The sequence below is a fragment of the Cyprinodon tularosa genome, unplaced genomic scaffold (assembly GCF_016077235.1).
Source record: "Cyprinodon tularosa strain WSP-4 unplaced genomic scaffold, ASM1607723v1 ctg108, whole genome shotgun sequence".
NCBI lineage: Eukaryota > Metazoa > Chordata > Actinopteri > Cyprinodontiformes > Cyprinodontidae > Cyprinodon > Cyprinodon tularosa.
In genome coordinates this window covers 1,721,891-1,743,357 of record NW_024037871.1, presented here as the reverse complement: position 1 = coordinate 1,743,357, position 21,467 = coordinate 1,721,891, and the positions used below count along the sequence as shown (strand labels likewise).

At 42.2% G+C, this 21,467-nt stretch overlaps 1 protein-coding gene across 2 annotated transcripts; it reads right to left on the bottom strand.

The window, feature by feature from the left end:
• Positions 1 to 5,106: 5,106 nt before the first annotated feature.
• Positions 5,107 to 21,447, bottom strand: gde1 (glycerophosphodiester phosphodiesterase 1). 2 transcript variants are annotated; one of them, XM_038291439.1, is made up of 7 exons: positions 21,365 to 21,447; positions 20,936 to 21,072; positions 17,559 to 17,734; positions 17,189 to 17,294; positions 16,172 to 16,264; positions 5,751 to 5,962; positions 5,459 to 5,606 (listed from the first exon to the last, which is right to left on the bottom strand). In XM_038291439.1, exons 1-7 carry the CDS (start codon positions 21,402 to 21,404, stop codon positions 5,459 to 5,461), a joined length of 912 nt encoding a protein of 303 aa, XP_038147367.1. In that variant the 5' UTR covers positions 21,405 to 21,447. The 2 variants fall into 2 exon arrangements, with proteins under 2 accessions (XP_038147359.1, XP_038147367.1); XM_038291431.1 differs by lacking the exon at positions 21,365 to 21,447 and having other exon boundaries at positions 5,107 to 5,606; positions 20,936 to 21,190.
• Between the last annotated feature and the right edge of the window lie 20 nt (positions 21,448 to 21,467).

Sequence of the window (21,467 nt, the reverse complement as noted above, 5' to 3'; positions counted from 1 at the left end):
ACGTTCATCCACTGTCACCTCTGGCCCTGGGTTGAACATCAGTGGAAGGAGTTGCACCCATCTCTCCCAAACATCCCTGATGGGAGCAAGCTTGTCAGATTTTGCTCTGGTGTATCGATTGTCAAATCTGAGGACTCTTGAGATCATCTGAAACGTCCAAAGAGACATTGTTGCCGGTTCTCAGAGGCCTGCTCATCTCCATCGCTAAAATCCTGTGTGTCCTCTGCCTCATTTGCAGCAAAGATGTGATCCAAAGCTTTATTTACAGTGAATCTTCTCCTTATTGTTGCATCCTGTGAATTGGCGATGTGTACTCCTCAAGTCACCACCTCTACACTCAAATGGCTTGACAAGCCTGGACATGTCTCCCTTTGTTTGTTTTCGCAAAAAGGCAAAGACAAAAAGGCCCTAAATTAAGCTCAAGTGGTTGGAGGAAGAGCCTGTTGGTTGATTGTGTGTTCATGATTACATTTTAGGCATTTTTTTTATTGTTTTATAATCAAAAATTGTAACCGGGTCACAAATGACCCGAACACCACAAAAGTCATTTTTTTCACCAGAGCACTTTATAATTTAGTAAAAAAATAAAATTTGATTTTACTTTGTTAAAATGGAAGTCCTTGACAAAGTCAAAAAGTTTCAATGCAAAAAACAAATGTATGATGTACTTTTATGCATGCTAAAACTCAAAACGGGTCCGTAGGGACCCTAACACCATAGGAAGGTATATCGCATGCCCCATTGAGTGGTGATTTTTTTTTTCACAGTGAAGAAGATATGCATATATAATTATGCATTAAAATAACATCATTTACTAAATAAAACGTATAAAACGTGCAGACAGCAGGAGGAATGATCTATGACAGGCATGTCCAAAGTGGGTCCTCAAGGGCCGCTGTCCTGCAGGTTTTAGAGGTTTCTTTGCTTCAACATAGCCGATTCTGATGAATGCAGTTCAGCAGAAGCCCGTTAAGTTATCAGTGGAAATCAGCTGTGCTGAAGCAGGGAAACCTCTAAAAGCTGCAGGACAGCGGCCCATGAGGACCCACTTTGGACATGCCTGATCTATGATAAAGCCCTGTCTTTTACTAATGGAGCTCTGTAGCTTTATGCATGTGCTGGGAGAATTAGTTCACCAGAGATTATTTTTGCTACAGTCCTGCTGTCTTCAACCACATGCACGAGGTCCGGGGAGCATCTTAGGGCAGAGCTGGTCTTCCCGATGAGCTTATCTCATTTCTTTCAGAGGTAGATAAGCTGATGATCCAACAAACCAAACCATAAAAATGGCTGATAGTACCAAAGTGAAAGAAAGGTCCTCAGGAGCGCACCCTGCAGTCCAAATTATCTCATTTCTTAGACCTTATTAGTCCATTATCTGAGCATCAGTTCCCTGCTTGTTCATCTGAAGCACTGTGGTAGGTCTGTGCCCTCAGAATCTGCCACCTGCTCCTTAGTTTCCCCAACATGTAAAACAGAGCAGCTGCGAGGAATTAGCTTTACTGTCACAATAGCTTTAGAGAGCAGCATCAGATGTTTTTTGTTCAAATTAATATTTTAAAATGCTTTGCAAACATTACTTGCCTTTGGTCAGGTGACAAATGAAATAAAACTTTGTGCATTTGTTTGTCTTAAGTCAAGCTACTGTCTGGCAAAATCAAGTTTTAAGTCAGGCTGTAGCTTTTATATCTGGGTTTTATAACTAGGACATTTTAGAACAAATATACTCCGTTCTAACAATCCCATGGTAGTTTTGGCTTCATGTTTAGGTTGATTTCCTGCTAAATCTCAAGCTTTGTCTAAATCTTCTGTCTTTTCCAGCCTTTAGTAAGTTTTCTTCCAGGATTAACTTGTATTACTTGCTTCTCTTTCTAAAGAAAACCATTCCCACTGTTTGATGTTTCTCAACCTGGATGATCTGAGATGTTAGTTTTCCACATGGTGCTTTGAATGTAGCCTAAAAGGTTCTGCATGTAGATATGTTCTAGTGAAGTGATCTTGAATTAACACCTTATTCCATGTTTCCCGTCTTCCCTCTTCTCTGCAGTTCCTCTGATCATTTCCCTCTTTGTTTTGATGGACAGCTCAGTCTTGGCAGATTTGGAGTTGCTGTAAACCAGGGGAGGTGGCAATTCCAGTTCCTGAAGCTCGGTATCCTGCAAATTTTAGATTCACCCTTGATCCAACAAATCTTATTCAGGCGATTCTGGTGTGTTGAACCAACGGCACATCTAAAAGTTGCAGGATATTGTCCATCAGGAACTGGAATTACCCACCCCTGCTCTAAACTCTGTCAGATGATGAAGTTAGGCATAATAAACATAATCACGACCTGTTTGTTTTGTTTTTCTCTGCTCTAATAATTCTCCCCGACCTTCACAGATCAATTTTACCTAAAATGATATTACAACAATTCCCTGGATTTTATTTATTGTATCAATGAGAAGCATTAGCCTGATAAGAACATGGATGTTTTAGGTTGTGATGTGAAAGAATGAGATGAGAGTATGGATGCTTTACAAACAAATGTTCTCAGATGTTCGTCTCTTTTGCACCTTAACTTTGCACTTCCTGCCTCTTAGGTGAACCATTGGATTAATTAATATATTAAGCAATATGGACATTTCTACTTTTTGGTACCTTCAAGATCAAAACAGACACATTCAAACAAAATCTCATATATTGCTTTATTTTATAACTTATAATGAAATAGGCAATTTGATGACATTCTGTATACATTGTGCAAAACATGACAAACAATATAATCAAGTTTTCTTAAATACTCAAGTATGGATTATTAATAACAGCTATATTCCACTAAAATATCCCACTTATAATCTAATATATGTCACGCATCTAAATGGCAAAGCTCAGGATTAGACTTCAATTTAAAGGTAGTTACATTCAAGAGCTCAATCTACAGGCAGATCTGTTTGTTTGCTCTCATTCCCTAAAAGGACCGACTTGTTCATAAGACAAAAGTGAGAAACAATAAATAAAAATCTGCTGGTCAAAATGAGAACAATTTCAGAGAACTTAGGTAAAGATTACCATCAGTGGGAGTCAATACTCCACTGCAGGGAAACATTAGGTCTCTGAATGTGTTTGTAACACTCTTTTCTATGTAGAGTCTAGATTATTTTAATCCAGATTTTGTTATTTTCCCACAAAAATTTAGTGGGGCTATCACTAAATTAGTCTGACAAAAACTAAATCTGTAGAGGAACTCTGATTGACCATTCATAAACAAAACATGTTGATATATGTAGTTTTCTTTACACTCTCCCTTTACACAAACATAAGACCTAAAACAGTGAGTAATAAACACAGTAAACTAGCAGGAAAAAAACGTAAAAAACCTGAGAATAGAAGACATTCTGTGCAAAAGTCTTGAGGGAACCCTAATTTTTTAACATTTTCTTTAAATAAATATGTTAAGCAATAATTATTTGGTGTTTCTGATGATATTTTCAAACAAAATTTTGACTATCAGTTTTTTTTCTTCCAAGATGTAAAAATATTTCAAAGGTGGAGATTCACTTTAAGAAGATTTGAATCCAGGATTAGGATAGCATGATGCTGCCACCACCTTGCCTTACAGTGGAGATTTCATTTTTCCTTCTGTTTTTTTTAACCCTTTATAGGGCACTTAGTGAAAGACTGAAATCTAAGTACGTAATTTTTTCTTAAAATAAGTGCATTTTTTCTTGAATTATTATCTTTGTAACATTAAAAAAATATGGATATTTTGATGGCAAAAATGAATGTAACAAGAAAACAACTTGCCCAAATATTTCAAGAAAAATAACAAAAGTGGGGGACTCCATTTCTAAGGGGTATGCAAGTGATCAAAACCGGTAACTTGCCCAATAAAGGGTTAATTCTTCTTTGCAAAACAGCTAAAATGGTCATATTGAATGGGGAGGGAATAACATCTGTTTATATATATACTGTTATAAATGGTTTTCATGAGTAACACAGTAGAGTTTAGTTTTAAAAAGCAGCATATTTTGAATTCAGGACGCAAAAGTGATTTTTTTCAACAAACGAACTTTCTTCACTTAATTTGTTTTAATCAGGGTTCCTCTTGGAGAGGGAAAATACATATAAACCCTGTATAAGAAAAAAAAAAAAAAAAAAAATTCACCAAAAAGTTGATTCCAAGGGAACAAATATCACTCCAGACTTTTGCACAGCCAGCCTTAGATGCATCTTTTAAAGATAAAAAAGTACAAACACACTATTTGAAAATGTCTATTTACATAGAGCACATGCACGATTAGATACATTATATTCAGAAGAGAATAAAACTATGTACTTGGCATTTTGATATGAAGGTAGAAACTGGGTTTAAAAAGTCAGACTCCTGGAAAAGCCCCAGATAAAACTCAGCATATGATTACAGCACTAATATTTATCCTAGCAGACCCTTTTCACACCAGATTTGGACTCTCTTGTGATCCAGAATCTCAAAAAAATACCTAAATGTCAAGAGATTTGGGCACAAAAACAATAATGCTGCTTCCTATTATCTTATTAGAATGCCAACACAATATGGGAGGTTTCTGCACACTCATAAGATTCAGCCTTAGTAAACTAGCTATCAATATATGTGATATTACCATCTAGTGCAGAGGGACAGAGTACACATCATCATGAAATCTTCTAGAAGGAATCCATCCATCCATGGAGGCGGGGTACATCCTGGACAGGTCACCAGTCCATCGCACGGCAACACAAAGACACACAGGACAAACATCATTCACGCAATTTTCACACCTAAGGAGAATTTAGAGAAGCCAATTAACCTAACAGTCATGTTTTTGGACTGTGGGAGGAAGCTGGAGTACCCAGAGAGAACTCACGCATGCTCAGGGAGAACATGCAAACCCCATTCAGAAAGACCCCAGACCGGGAATCGAACCCGGAGCCTTCTTGCTGCAAAGCAGCAGTACTACCCACTGAGCAGCCCCTCCAGAGGGAATCCTCCATTTAAATAAAAACTGGCTATTTTGTAATAATCAGTGTGAGCTTAATCAATCCAAGTCTGAATCCTTTGGTTAGTTTTAGAAGGTCAAATACAACCATTTTAAAGTATAATCCACCTTTTTTTTTTTTTTTTTTTTTACTCTTTCACCTCCCTCCCCATCAGTGAATACGATCTCAGGTTGTTTTTTTTTTCTGTGACACAAACGACACAAACAACTGCTTAAACATATTGTAGCAACCTTATGAAGGTGTATGTGCTTTTCAGTGGTGGAACTCTAACCTACGTCATAATGAAGCACACACTATGTACAATGTGCAACCCAGGAGATGTTTCCTGCGTTCAGGCAGGTTTTTAATGCGTCACATGGTCTTACTCCGGTGAGAAGAGGGCCTACAGCTGAGAAATGGTTAAAACCTCCCACTGTCATCTCATAATGAGAAGTTAAGTGCACCTATGGTTGGGTGTTTCTCAGTAATGAGGTTCACAGTCTTCCACGAGGCTGTCAGTGATGTAATTGATGTGTAGCACCTCCTGGAAATACTCTTTCTCCAATTTAGTGTTGATGGTCCAGGCTACAACCTCCACTCCCCGTTGAGCCCAGTACTGGATATAATTCCTGCAGACAGTAAAAACGGCCCATTGGTAACAGCATGATAAGCAACAGTGCTGTGCCAACATTCAGACCCTATAAGGATCAGCTTCAGCGCAAATGTTCAATTATACAAAATGGAGGGAAAAAAAAGGGCCAAATGAAACTCACTGTGATACAAAGTTCTTCTGTATCAGGAAGGCCGAGACGCCGCATAGCTTCCACAACAGGTGGTGATGAGCCCAGTCCAGCAGGATGTCCATCATGGTCATCCAGTGATGTTTCCACATGGATGAAAAACGTGGGGTACCGTCACCGAGAGTGCTCAGGCTCCACGGTCTGTGGGTCAACGCTGTGAGCACTTCAGGGTCGCTCTGCCTCATCTGGACAAAGGAAACAAATTAAATGTTTCCTCAGGTCTGAATTACAGCAGCAGCAGTGCTTCATCTCGTTTTAAAATACATACATGTATACCAACTGAAAGCTGGAGGTCTGGAGGACAACTTCCGGATTATGGAGCTAAAGAGTCGATGTTCCAGGTCTTTTCAAAAGCTGATTATTTTCCTTCGGCAGGGCTGAGAGACTTTAACTTACCCTACACTTTTTTCGCCCCCAAATTGTTTTTTTTTCTTCATTTTTCTTCAGGTATTCTCAGCAACCCCATCCTCAAATTAAAATAAAAGCAGTTTCCTTAAAAGATAAACTTGTTGTATTTTAGATCCTCCATTTTAAGAAGGTTGCAGTTTATCAGGGAAACTTGTACAATATTTTATTCTGCAGCTTAAACTATCTACTGATAGTCCCAGTTTGCTCAATTCATGCATTACAGACAAGGGCCAAACAAAATCTAAATGGGAGCTGCAAACGGCCCCTTGGTAATACTCTGGTCATTCTTCCCCAATCCATCATGATAACTGCTGCAGATGAGTGAGGAAGGCGATCATGGTAGGTTTCTGATTGTAAATCAGTGCATATCTGATAATAATCCTTATAAAGGTTTTCTATCCGATTGGTTTCCTGCATGCTGGCCACTTGTTAAGATTATTCTACTGGTATGACCTTGAACAGCTCTTTGATTTACCAGTCTGCAGTTCCAGTCTTTATTTAGACTAGTTTAGTTTCTCTCTCCTACCACTGAGTAATGCTTGTTTATAACTCCTTAGATCTTGGGTTGACTAAAAATAAGGCTGCTCTGACAGCTACATGTAATCAGGATTGACCTTAATAATTTGCTGTAGTCAATATTTCCGCACAATAGTTCTAGCTTATTTCCTCCAAACTTCAGTGTGGAGTTAAACCTCCTGGCTGTCTATGCGTTTGCATAATTCTGTGTGTGCGCTTTTGCTGCCTCGAGCAGCTGTATATATATATATATATATATAAAAAAAAAAGGCAAGCAAAGCAGCTGTTTCACTGTCAAAAAAGATGGGGTGCAAAACAGTAAAGTGACATTACACAGAAAAAACATGATGCATTTTGAGTGTCTGAAGAGGGACTTAACTCAGGGAGCGCTGATGATCAGAGATAAAAGCCAAATGTTTTCTTTAAAGATCCTGGATCTGATCTAAAGTTAGCCAGTTTGTCCCTCTACTGAGTTGTCTGACCAATAGATGTTTGCAGAAAGCGTTAGACGCCCCTGCAGTAATTAAATCTATTTTATTGTGTTTATTGACAACCAATGATTTTACTAATACCCCATTTCAAATCAAGTTAAGTTTTGTTGACATTTTTGTGTTCAGATCTAAAGGAGTCATATTTGAGCCAAAGAAACACAAAACAAGTTTAATAGGTAAACCGCATGGAAAAATTAGTCTCTATTGGACGTCCAGTTAAGGGTTTAACAGAGAGACTTTCCTTAGAACTGACAAGCCCAGTTTTGTTTATTTCATCGAGTTTATAAAGTGCCAAATTACATCAAATATCATCTTAGGTCATTTGACCAGATTTAAACATCAGCATCTCAGAGGAAAAAGTCTTTGTAGAAATCAGGACAACCTGAGCTACATTTAGTTTCCCACTGAGATAACCATACTGACCATTTTCTAAAATCACAACATGTAGAAGTTTTACTGCATATAGGAGGAGAATAGAGGAGCAGTCTGCACAGCTCAGGAAGAGGGGCAGTCTGCACAGCTCAGGAAGAGAATAGAGTGGCAGTCTGCACAGCTCAGGAAGAGAATAGAGTGGCAGTCTGCACAGCTCAGGAAGAGAATAGAGGAGCAGTCTGCACAGCTCAGGAAGAGAATAGAGGAGCAGTCTGCACAGCTCAGGAAGAGAATAGAGGAGCAGTCTGCACAGCTCAGGAAGAGAATAGAGTGGCAGTCTGCACAGCTCAGGAAGAGAATAGAGTGGCAGTCTGCACAGCTCAGGAAGAGAATAGAGTGGCAGTCTGCACAGCTCAGGAAGAGAATAGAGGGGCAGTCTGCACAGCTCAGGAAGAGAATAGAGTGGCAGTCTGCACAGCTCAGGAAGAGAATAGAGTGGCAGTCTGCACAGCTCAGGAAGAGAATAGAGGAGCAGTCTGCACAGCTCAGGAAGAGAATAGAGGAGCAGTCTGCACAGCTCAGGAAGAGAATAGAGGAGCAGTCTGCACAGCTCAGGAAGAGAATAGACGAGCAGTCTGCACAGCTCAGGAAGAGAATAGACGAGCAGTCTGCACAGCTCAGGAAGAGAATAGAGTGGCAGTCTGCACAGCTCAGGAGGTGAATAGAGGAGCAGTCTGCACAGCTCAGGAAGAGAATAGAGGGGCAGTCTGCACAGCTCAGGAAGAGAATAGAGTGGCAGTCTGCACAGCTCAGGAGGTGAATAGAGGAGCAGTCTGCACAGCTCAGGATGTGAATAGAGGAGCAGTCTGCACAGCTCAGGAAGAGAATAGAGGAGCAGTCTGCACAGCTCAGGAAGAGAATAGAGGAGCAGTCTGCACAGCTCAGGAAGAGAATAGAGTGGCAGTCTGCACAGCTCAGGAAGAGAATAGAGTGGCAGTCTGCACAGCTCAGGAAGAGAATAGAGTGGCAGTCTGCACAGCTCAGGAAGAGAATAGAGTGGCAGTCTGCACAGCTCAGGAAGAGAATAGAGGGGCAGTCTGCACAGCTCAGGAAGAGAATAGAGTGGCAGTCTGCACAGCTCAGGAAGAGAATAGAGTGGCAGTCTGCACAGCTCAGGAAGAGAATAGAGGAGCAGTCTGCACAGCTCAGGAAGAGAATAGAGGGGCAATCTGCACAGCTCAGGAAGAGAATAGAGGAGCAGTCTGCACCGCTCAGGAGGTGAATAGAGGAGCAGTCTGCACCGCTCAGGAGGTGAATAGAGGAGCAGTCTGCACCGCTCAGGAGGTGAATAGAGGAGCAGTCTGCACCGCTCAGGAGGTGAATAGAGGAGCAGTCTGCACCGCTCAGGAGGTGAATAGAGGAGCAGTCTGCACCGCTCAGGAGGTGAATAGAGGAGCAGTCTGCACCGCTCAGGAGGTGAATAGAGGAGCAGTCTGCACCGCTCAGGAGGTGAATAGAGGAGCAGTCTGCACCGCTCAGGAGGTGAATAGAGGAGCAGTCTGCACAGCTCAGGAAGAGAATAGAGGAGCAGTCTGCACAGCTCAGGAGGTGAATAGAGGAGCAGTCTGCACAGCTCAGGAGGTGAATAGAGGAGCAGTCTGAACAGCTCAGGAGGTGAATAGAGGAGCAGTCTGCACAGCTCAGGAGGTGAATAGAGGAGCAGTCTGCACAGCTCAGGAAGAGAATAGAGGAGCAGTCTGCACAGCTCAGGAAGAGAATAGAGGAGCAGTCTGCACAGCTCAGGAAGAGAATAGAGGAGCAGTCTGCACAGCTCAGGAGGTGAATAGAGGAGCAGTCTGCACAGCTCAGGAGGTGAATAGAGGAGCAGTCTGCACAGCTCAGGAAGAGAATAGAGGAGCAGTCTGCACAGCTCAGGAAGAGAATAGAGGAGCAGTCTGCACAGCTCAGGAAGAGAATAGAGGAGCAGTCTGCACAGCTCAGGAGGTGAATAGAGGAGCAGTCTGCACCGCTCAGGAGGTGAATAGAGGAGCAGTCTGCACCGCTCAGGAGGTGAATAGAGGAGCAGTCTGCACCGCTCAGGAGGTGAATAGAGGAGCAGTCTGCACAGCTCAGGAAGAGAATAGAGGAGCAGTCTGCACAGCTCAGGAGGTGAATAGAGGAGCAGTCTGAACAGCTCAGGAGGTGAATAGAGGAGCAGTCTGAACAGCTCAGGAGGTGAATAGAGGAGCAGTCTGCACAGCTCAGGAGGTGAATAGAGGAGCAGTCTGCACAGCTCAGGAAGAGAATAGAGGAGCAGTCTGCACAGCTCAGGAAGAGAATAGAGGAGCAGTCTGCACAGCTCAGGAAGAGAATAGAGGGGCAGTCTGCACAGCTCAGGAAGAGAATAGAGGAGCAGTCTGCACAGCTCAGGAAGAGAATAGAGGGGCAGTCTGCACAGTTCAGGAAGAGAATAGAGGAGCAGTCTGCACAGCTCAGGAAGAGAATAGAGGAGCAGTCTGCACAGCTCAGGAAGAGAATAGAGGAGCAGTCTGCACAGCTCAGGAGGTGAATAGAGGAGCAGTCTGAACAGCTCAGGAGGTGAATAGAGGAGCAGTCTGAACAGCTCAGGAGGTGAATAGAGGAGCAGTCTGCACAGCTCAGGAGGTGAATAGAGGAGCAGTCTGCACAGCTCAGGAAGAGAATAGAGGAGCAGTCTGCACAGCTCAGGAAGAGAATAGAGGGGCAGTCTGCACAGCTCAGGAAGAGAATAGAGGAGCAGTCTGCACAGCTCAGGAAGAGAATAGAGGGGCAGTCTGCACAGCTCAGGAAGAGAATAGAGGAGCAGTCTGAACAGCTCAGGAGGTGAATAGAGGAGCAGTCTGCACAGCTCAGGAGGAGAATAGAGGAGCAGTCTGCACAGCTCAGGAAGAGAATAGAGGGGCAATCTGCACAGCTCAGGAAGAGAATAGAGGAGCAGTCTGCACAGCTCAGGAAGAGAATAGAGGGGCAGTCTGCACAGCTCAGGAAGAGAATAGAGGAGCAGTCTGCACAGCTCAGGAAGAGAATAGAGGGGCAGTCTGCACAGCTCAGGAAGAGAATAGAGGAGCAGTCTGCACAGCTCAGGAAGAGAATAGAGGGGCAGTCTGCACAGTTCAGGAAGAGAATAGAGGAGCAGTCTGCACAGCTCAGGAAGAGAATAGAGGGGCAGTCTGCACAGCTCAGGAAGAGAATAGAGGAGCAGTCTGCACAGCTCAGGAAGAGAATAGAGGAGCAGTCTGCACAGCTCAGGAAGAGAATAGAGGAGCAGTCTGCACAGCTCAGGAAGAGAATAGAGGGGCAGTCTGCACAGCTCAGGAAGAGAATAGAGGAGCAGTCTGCACAGCTCAGGAAGAGAATAGAGGGGCAGTCTGCACAGCTCAGGAAGAGAATAGAGGAGCAGTCTGCACAGCTCAGGAAGAGAATAGAGGGGCAGTCTGCACAGTTCAGGAAGAGAATAGAGGAGCAGTCTGCACAGCTCAGGAGGTGAATAGAGGAGCAGTCTGCACAGCTCAGGAGGTGAATAGAGGAGCAGTCTGCACAGCTCAGGAAGAGAATAGAGGAGCAGTCTGCACAGCTCAGGAAGAGAATAGAGGAGCAGTCTGCACAGCTCAGGAAGAGAATAGAGGGGCAGTCTGCACAGCTCAGGAAGAGAATAGAGGAGCAGTCTGCACAGCTCAGGAAGAGAATAGAGGGGCAGTCTGCACAGTTCAGGAAGAGAATAGAGGAGCAGTCTGCACAGCTCAGGAAGAGAATAGAGGGGCAGTCTGCACAGTTCAGGAAGAGAATAGAGGAGCAGTCTGCACAGCTCAGGAAGAGAATAGAGGAGCAGTCTGCACAGCTCAGGAAGAGAATAGAGGAGCAGTCTGCACAGCTCAGGAAGAGAATGGAGGGGCAGTCTGCACAGCTCAGGAAGAGAATAGAGGAGCAGTCTGCACAGCTCAGGAAGAGAATAGAGGAGCAGTCTGCACAGCTCAGGAAGAGAATAGAGGAGCAGTCTGAACAGCTCAGGAAGAGAATAGAGGAGCAGTCTGAACAGCTCAGGAGGTGAATAGAGGAGCAGTCTGCACAGCTCAGGAAGAGAATAGAGGAGCAGTCTGCACAGCTCAGGAGGTGAATAGAGGAGCAGTCTGCACAGCTCAGGAAGAGAATAGAGGAGCAGTCTGAACAGCTCAGGAGGTGAATAGAGGAGCAGTCTGCACAGCTCAGGAAGAGAATAGAGGAGCAGTCTGAACAGCTCAGGAAGAGAATAGAGGAGCAGTCTGAACAGCTCAGGAGGTGAATAGAGGAGCAGTCTGCACAGCTCAGGAAGAGAATAGAGGAGCAGTCTGAACAGCTCAGGAGGTGAATAGAGGAGCAGTCTGCACAGCTCAGGAAGAGAATAGAGGAGCAGTCTGAACAGCTCAGGAGGTGAATAGAGGAGCAGTCTGCACAGCTCAGGAAGAGAATAGAGGAGCAGTCTGCACAGCTCAGGAAGAGAATAGAGGAGCAGTCTGAACAGCTCAGGAAGAGAATAGAGTGGCAGTCTGCACAGCTCAGGAGGTGAATAGAGGAGCAGTCTGCACAGCTCAGGAAGAGAATAGAGGAGCAGTCTGCACAGCTCAGGAGGTGAATAGAGGAGCAGTCTGCACAGCTCAGGAAGAGAATAGAGGAGCAGTCTGCACAGCTCAGGAAGAGAATAGAGGAGCAGTCTGAACAGCTCAGGAAGAGAATAGAGTGGCAGTCTGCACAGCTCAGGAGGTGAATAGAGGAGCAGTCTGCACAGCTCAGGAAGAGAATAGAGGAGCAGTCTGCACAGCTCAGGAAGAGAATAGAGGAGCAGTCTGCACAGCTCAGGAAGAGAATAGAGGAGCAGTCTGCACAGCTCAGGAGGTGAATAGAGGAGCAGTCTGCACAGCTCAGGAAGAGAATAGAGGAGCAGTCTGCACAGCTCAGGAGGTGAATAGAGGAGCAGTCTGCACAGCTCAGGAAGAGAATAGAGGAGCAGTCTGCACAGCTCAGGAAGAGAATAGAGGAGCAGTCTGAACAGCTCAGGAAGAGAATAGAGTGGCAGTCTGCACAGCTCAGGAGGTGAATAGAGTGGCAGTCTGCACAGCTCAGGAAGAGAATAGAGTGGCAGTCTGCACAGCTCAGGAAGAGAATAGAGTGGCAGTCTGCACAGCTCAGGAAGAGAATAGAGGGGCAGTCTGCACAGCTCAGGAAGAGAATAGAGGAGCAGTCTGCACAGCTCAGGAAGAGAATAGAGGAGCAGTCTGCACAGCTCAGGAGGTGAATAGAGGAGCAGTCTGCACAGCTCAGGAAGAGAATAGAGGAGCAGTCTGCACAGCTCAGGAAGAGAATAGAGGAGCAGTCTGCACAGCTCAGGAAGAGAATAGAGGAGCAGTCTGCACAGCTCAGGAGGTGAATAGAGGAGCAGTCTGCACAGCTCAGGAAGAGAATAGAGGAGCAGTCTGCACAGCTCAGGAGGTGAATAGAGGAGCAGTCTGAACAGCTCAGGAGGTGAATAGAGGAGCAGTCTGAACAGCTGAGGAGGTGAATAGAGGAGCAGTCTGAACAGCTCAGGAGGTGAATAGAGGAGCAGTCTGAACAGCTCAGGAGGTGAATAGAGGAGCAGTCTGAACAGCTCAGGAGGTGAATAGAGGAGCAGTCTGCACAGCTCAGGAAGAGAATAGAGGAGCAGTCTGAACAGCACAGGAAGAGAATAGAGGAGCAGTCTGCACAGCTCAGGAAGAGAATAGAGGAGCAGTCTGCACAGCTCAGGAAGAGAATAGAGGAGCAGTCTGCACAGCTCAGGAAGAGAATAGAGTGGCAGTCTGCACAGCTCAGGAAGAGAATAGAGGTGCAGTCTGCACAGCTCAGGAAGAGAATAGAGGAGCAGTCTGCACAGCTCAGGAAGAGAATGGAGGAGCAGTCTGCACAGCTCAGGAAGAGAATGGAGTGGCAGTCTGCACAGCTCAGGAAGAGAATAGAGGTGCAGTCTGAACAGCTCAGGAGGTGAATAGAGGAGCAGTCTGAACAGCTCAGGAAGAGAATAGAGGAGCAGTCTGAACAGCTCAGGAGGTGAATAGAGGAGCAGTCTGAACAGCTCAGGAAGAGAATAGAGGAGCAGTCTGAACAGCTCAGGAGGTGAATAGAGGAGCAGTCTGAACAGCTCAGGAAGAGAATAGAGGAGCAGTCTGAACAGCTCAGGAAGAGAATAGAGGAGCAGTCAATGCTTTTTAAAGTAGCCTGGAATGAGAGAAGCTCTATGTGCTTCAATAAAAAAACAGAGGAGACGTCATCATGTAGACTACAGAAAATATGGTCTCACCTCTTTTCCATCTCCCCTCTGAGTTTAAAACTGTTTATATTTTTGCACTAAATGTTGTCTAGTCTTTACTTATATATTCTTTTGAAAGCTTTTCAGTAAAAAATAATTTATTATTGACTGCATTTTATAGTATTTCTGAACAACTTTATTTGTACACTTCTCTCACTTTTTATTCATGACTGTTCAACACTTTCTCTATTATTCATTGATCCTCAATAAAACTGTTACTAGAGGTGAACCTTTAACACGTCCGACCTTTGAAAGTCATTAATCCCTCCCTTTATGAGAATGATAACATTTATCTTATCACATAAGTCATTAACTGTAGGACTGTTGAGGAAGTTTATCCTCATTCATTTCCTAATTAGGGGGTAGATCTGACAAATCAATTCTCTCCGTTTCCACCATCTTTTTTTTGCCTGTAAGTATTTATACTCTGCAAGAGGCTCAGTTCCCCAACTCCTTAAAAGTCCTCTCCAATTTTTCAGATCGAGGAAGAAAAGGGGAAAGGGAGTGAAGATTTCCGTGCTTTAGAGGAGTTTCTTAAGTGGAAACAGAGTTAAATTATCTAATCTTTTCCTACTTTAAGCAAAAAAAAAAAAAAAGAAGAATAAATGCACTTTAGGAATAATTTTTTTTTTTTTTCAAAAAGTCCCATAAACTCCTAAACCTTCTGACGTCTTTTTAAGAAGAGTTAAAGCTGTTCTAGCTGCGAATGGTGGATGTCATGTTAGCTACATTTACATAGATATAAATAATGGGATTGAAGACCTGATCCGATCAAAAAGGGTTCATGTAAACATGTCAGACATGTGAAGATTCGGTCTGATCGGAAAGAAATTTCCTTCCGATTGAGAGAGGTGTGGTTTTTCCAAACGCCATTGAGATTGGCCTCCAAGCACACAGCTATTTAGATCTTTGGATTAAAATCCATCTCCTCCATGCATGTGTGCAACATCAGCATGGCGTTTTTTCTCTTGACTGATCTGGAGGAGGTGGGTGCAGATGTAATGTGTGGATGAACACACCATCCTGCCCTCTACCCCTGTAGTAAAGGAGCCTTAGCATGAGGCACTGCTGATTCCTTAAGTTAACTAAAATTACCACCAAAAGTGAAAAGTATGATGCGATGAAGTTCCATATTAGAAAAAAAAAAAAAAAAAAACAACAACAGAAGAACCAAAGAAAAAGAAATGTCCAGGGCAGGCAAAAAGAGTAGCTAAAGTTGGGGATGAGCGGAGAAGTATTCAACTTCTACTCAAGTGTTTCCAGTGAACTAGACAGTTCTGTGCATGCTCAGGTTATTTAATCTGATCGAATACTTGCTACATTTATACAAAAATCATGATTGAATCCTTTTATATAGTCTCCATGTAAACTCTCCTATGGATTAGGAATGGAACGTCACTGAAGCTCAGATGAGAGTTGTAGCAAGTGAGTGAATACTTTTGGAAATCTAGTGTATTTTTGGAAATATTAGCATTTTTGTCTTCTATCGCCATCAGTCAATACATACATGTGAGCCGATTCATCAGCCACTCAGAAGCCATGCATCAAGGTCAAGTAAAGTGCATATATTGCCGCTCCCTCCATCTGCTACACACTATAGAAGTTTTCTGTGATATTTAATTTTTAATTTTTATTTCAAATTGAGACCCGTGTAACATTTATAGTATTTGTGTCATTTTATCATATAAATAGAAGAAGAGAAAGAGAGAGTGCATTGGCTTAAAAAAATTATCCTTAAGTTTGACAGATGTCAAAATAATCAGCTGATTTCTACAAAATTGTCTGTAATATAATGTGAAATGCATATTTTAGGTTCTTTGTTATAGGGTTTATTCTAGAAGACTGAATGTGTCATTTTCTTTACTAAGATCTTCATAACTTCTCATGCTGCTGCTCCAAGTCTGCTATAAGATTACAAAACACAGCTGGTTTCTTTCAGGGCCACTAAACCTGAAGGCTACATGTCTAGCGCCCCTAGTGGTTAAAAGGTCAACCATACTGTTTTAATGAAATTTTTTTTTAACTAAAAGGTAATTATGCATATTCAGATGTTTGCATTTTTTTCTTTCCTGGATGACAGCAATTATTTATGGAAACGTACATCTCCCTATTAAGCTGCGTATAGTTAAATATAAACACAGTAAAGTAGTAATGTCAAAGCCTTAAGAGAATTGGCATTGTTATCTAAAATAAAAAAAAGCTTTAAAAGAATAAGAGCAGGTTATGCAGAACCCTGAGAAGCTCTCCCTTACCCTGTAGATGACTTTGGGCTCGAAGGAGCACACAATGCTGCTATTGTACAGGACTGGATATCTCTTGTACACGTCTTTAAGCGCCGCAGCTGCCTGGATGGCAAGGAAAAAACCCCCAGAAGGGTGCCAAAAGGTCAGTCGGTTGTTTACAGTGATTGTTTTTGTTTGTGCAGTTTCCACACAGCTTCATGTTGTGAGTACAGCACCCTGCTGTGGGACAGACTCTAAAATGGGCCAAAGAGAAGAAATGAAAACAATGAACATTTACTGACTCAGCTAAAAATTAAACTTAGAAGTCCAAAAGCCTAAAAGAGATTGTGTGAAGCAGCACTTTAACCAAATTCATCCTCATCTCTCTTAAAAAAACTTGCATTGTTTAAAAAAGTGTGCACCTTTAGTGTAAATTCAAAACTTTGTGGAGGAAATAGAATCATCTTCTGCCTCTGCATTGGTTTTACACAGCTTTTTAGTCAAAAAACAGCCATTGCTAATAAAAAAAACCCCTGATAAAAGTCAAAACCTCCTAGTCCATCCTTACAGCCCTATAGAACCTATTATAGTAGATTTCCACACAAAAGGCTCTATTTGTGTCTTGTTACAGTCTACGTGTCTGTGTATTTTTATCCCATTATGTGTGCTTTTTAAAAAGAAATTTAAAGCAAACTTCTGCCATTTTGTTTTGATCATTGTCTTCTTTACTGTTAAAGCCATTTGTGGACCTCATGCTGCAGTACCTCACAGCATCGGAATTGTGTAGCAAAAAATGTGATGATGTGCTACAAAGCGTGGGAACGTCTACTCAGGGAGCAGGTGCAGAACCACTGAATAAATCCGAATTTGTGGTTTTAACATTAGAAAATGAGGCATCATTCAAAAGGTATTAATACTTCTGCAATAGACAGTAAAGGCCGTACATTGTCTTTGTCTTTACCAATTTTACCTGCTTGCTAATCAGATAAATGAGCTGACTGGCTGCACATTATCAATTCTGTTTAAAAGTGTTTCTGATGGCTGCACCTCGTCTGGATGACCTTTGACATCAAAGTAGATGGTGAGCTGCAGCTTGATGCATTTTTTCACTGCCTCTTCCAGAGTCGGGATCTTCTCACCAACAAACTTGGACCTAGTAAGAAAAGGAAGGCTCATTTACACCTTGCAAAGGTGCTTAATAGCAAAAAATAAAAAATCCCTTTATTAAAAAAAAAATAACTGTTAATATCAATCAGTCCCACTGGTGTATAAGAGATTCATACTTGACCCCTGACATTTTGATGATTAGGTTATGTCCTATATATAACAATACTTTAAATTCAACCATTCAATCAAAAGATACCCAACAGGATGACTGTCATACTCTTATGACCTTCTGGACCAAACCTCTTCTTACCTGAGCCGATGTTTAGCAGCTGCATCCAATTTACGCAGCTCTGAAAAGCTCATCTTGCTGAGTGGGCCCGAACCGTTGGTGGTCCGATCTACAGTTTCGTCATGCATTAGTATGGGGATCCCATCAGCTGAGAACTCCAGGTCCAACTCCACACCAGTGGCGCCATTCCTACTGGCCTACGAGCAGAGCATGTGCATAAGCATGTGAGATCTTTGAAAAAAGAAAGTAGTTTCATTAGGTTTGACTTGTTTGGAAGGACCATGATTATCGACATACATATATATATATATATATATATATATATATATAAATAAAAAAAGTGTTTCTTTGGACAAAGCTGACCTTTTCTTGCTCCTACATGTTCAAATCTCATGCAATGGTCTAATTAATCCACTAGGTGTCACTGATGTGCTACAAAGCCTGGGAACGTCTACTCAGAGTGCAGGTGGTTAATGGTATTATAATCATATTAATACTGAATTGCAAAAAAAAAAAAACTATAACAATTTATTTATATTTATATATATATATATATATATATATATATATATATATATATATATATATATATATATATTCCAGTTTCACTTCAGTTGAAATGTCTTTGCATCTGACTAGATATGTGTAATCTAAGATTAATCTAAGATTAAAATGAGATCTGAGGTGCCTCCTATTCATTCTGACAGTTGCTCTGTTCGAATTCATGGGATGCGTGCTCAGAAGGCCAGATTCGAAGGACGATTATATCATAGCGCGGCGCCGACGTCTGGTCGGATTCCAAGACTCCTTGTTATGCGACCTGCAAATGCGTCCTTCTTTTTGCCTGATTTCAAGGATGGGTCCGATGTATCCTCACTATCCTTGGATATCCCAGGATTCATTGAGAGTCCAAGCAAGCCGGCTGCTCCGTGATCAGAGGAAAGGTTACTTGGCGACAAACAGTGGTGAATATTGGAAGTTCAGTTTAATAGAATACAAGTATGTGAATAACTCTGTCTGAACTGAATGAAAATAGTTTTTTTTAATGATTAGTGAGTCAGATATGTGGCGGTTAATGTTTGATTTATCTAAAGGTTTTTATCTGTTACTGTGTAAATGGGTTTGGCTGTAATTTAAGAACAGATTCTAATACATCTGCAGTGTGGGGACTATTCATTTGATAAGATTTTTATTTTTTTATTGCTGTTTTGCACAACTTGCTTAACCAAGTAAGTTTTGTTGTTGAATATTAGAGATTTTGCAGATACATTTTTATACATACATTGTTTAGATGTACTTATATCTTTCTACCACATTTTAGAAAATCCCTTTATTGTCCCACAGTGAAGAAGTAAATATAAACAATAAAATACTGTAAAGTGTTTTAACAATATTAAACTGTGCACCTGGAGAATAAATAACCAATATTCAGCTATGGACATTTTACAGTAATGGATATTTGAAAATAGCAGAAACATCAGAGATGTGCAAAATGACAGCAGCATGTTATTAAAAAGACTAACGTTTATATCATTACATTTGATTTTATTTGTTCATTATCCCAGTGGTTGGAACCTTTATTCCACTCTTTATTCTCATAAGTGTAGTCTTTGTTCACTTTACAATAAAAAAATAAAAAAGTTTTGAAAAGTTCTGTTTTCATTCTTTTCTATTCGTTGCTAGGTGACAGAACCTATGGCCGTAAAAGTCGCTGAAGGGTAGACCTGTTTGAATTCAAAGCCAAAACTCTTCCGGTCTCCTTATTTTCAAGGACTTCAAATGATCCAGTCCAGGTAGACCGGGTGCTTGGAAGACGCAGCCTATGAATTCGAAAACAGCCAACAGCTGTCTGAACTATGGTCTGACCCAAGATGGCGCGGGCGTCCACGTATCTGTCCATGGTACAAAGTCTTTTGGCAGTTGAGCCAAAGAAACGTTTGTTGCCTAGCGACCAGATGCAATCCACTGTCGCTTTCTTTTAAATAAGAACAGAAGAAAGAGAAAATAATTTTGAAAAACGATGGAGTGGGAATGCTCTTAAGAGATTTTCAGGTGGCTTTTAAAAAGATTAGGGCTTGGTCGTCATGACGTAAGCAGTTTAGGTTGCCGCCATATTGACGGCCTCTTTTACCGCGGCTCAGACTACTGCCTATGACTACCACATACTGTACTCCTTCTCAGCCTGATTAATTTGACCTTAACTTGATTTCAACCATGGTAAACCGTTGCTGTATTGTGGGCTGTAACAGCTCAACACATGATCGCCATGGGAAAAACATAGAAAATGGGTTAACTTTCCACCGCTTTCCTGCCTGGAGGCGTAACCATGGAGACCAAGCGTCAGAGAAAAAGAGTCGTCGGCTAGCTTGGATCGCGGCTGTAAGACGACCGAACATAACTTTCCACAGTATTCCAATGTCAATGAGAGTGTGTTCCCTGCATTTTCATTCTGGTAAGGTAAAGATGCACGGTTTTATTTTATAGCCTACTTTGTTTCTTTCCTTCAAAGTTGGGATCTTTTACGGGAAAACAATAAAAACGGCAGCGGGAAAAGGCTCAAATACGTGAGAAACCCGGAGGGTTGGCAGTTAACGTTACTAACTACACCTTTGAAACACATAGCAGCTAGTTAAAAGTACATTACATGCGTGAGTGGTTGTTAGGATTAGCAGTTAGCGGTTGCTAAACTAGCAGGTTCCAGAGCCCGTCTGATCACAGCTTACCTTCGTACGGATTACTGTGTTCCCACTGTTTGCTGGCTTTATGATCTGCAGCTCCTGAACCCATCCATTCATGAACTGCATATGAGACTCCAAGGACTTGTAGCTTCGGAACTGTTTTGAAGTATAGGCGCTCACTCATCGGTGCTCCACTCATTGTTTGGAACTTTATATGGATCCAAATTATTAATAATGCTGATTTTGTCAACATACCGGTCCGAGGCTTCTCTATTTAATGTGTCCTGGTAAATTCCAGATCTTTTTCGGGATTTTGACATCTTTTTTCTCTCTACTTCTACGTCTCTTCTTTCAACAACAACGTTGTATCAGAGCTATGTTTACGTTTGCGTAGCCGTCAATATGACCGCGACGTCCCACAATGCAACGTGGATCCCGAGCCCTATACATTAAAGAAAATCATTGGATTAAAAACGTTTTTATCCAGCAAAACAACGGACAGTCGCCTGCACTTTAATAAAATTTGATTGTATTGTGAACAAGTGGAAAAAACTTTAATCTAATAATTATTTTCCATTTTTAACCATTTTAAGTTATTCATTTGTTGTAGTATATCGTAACTATGGCAAACAAATTACCCCACATACTTTATTTGCAAGGTTTTCCTTTTTAAAATAAATTTTATATTTAATGTGTTTATTTTTTAGCCATCACTCTTACCTCCCGTATAGCTGCTATGGTGTTCTCCGGTGCATCGTGTCCCCCGCCGCGGTGAGCGACCACGGACACCTTCCCCACTAGTGGGTGCAGCACCTTCTGCGCCCGACTGGTCGCCACCGGAGGGAACCTAAACATGGCTAGAAAGAGATAGAGGGAGGCGGTGAGGGCAGTGGACCACATGGGGCTCCGGGTTCCCACCAGGACCAGCACGAATACCAGCGAGTAGAGGGTGACTTCATCTCCAAACTGAAGCATTCTGGTTCTCCTTTTTTTTCTCCTGTCTTTCGAGTCGAAAAGCCGAAAATACCTTCACACTGCACACAGTTACTGAACTAAAGGGGTAATTTCCTTTAAAAAAATCGTGTCGACACATACATCTACTATATCTAAACGTTATTTTATTTTGGGAATTTTAATTTGAAGACTTACAAAAACAAAACAGCCCACGGCCAGTCAGTTGGTAGGACATTTAACCGAGTTGACGGACGGGGGAACGCTTTTTATGTTGCACATAGCAGCGGAAGTGTCCGAA

Coding starts and splice junctions, on each gene's coding strand:
- gde1 (XM_038291431.1), bottom strand. CDS start 21,190: ATGCTTCAGTTTGGAGATGAAGTCACCCTCTACTCGCTGGTATTCGTG. Junction 17,735..20,935: donor CCATAGCAGCTATACGGGAG/GTAAGAGTGATG, acceptor CTCTGCTCGTAG/GCCAGTAGGAATGGCGCCAC. Junction 16,265..17,188: donor TCAAAGGTCATCCAGACGAG/GTGCAGCCATCA, acceptor CTTGCCATCCAG/GCAGCTGCGGCGCTTAAAGA.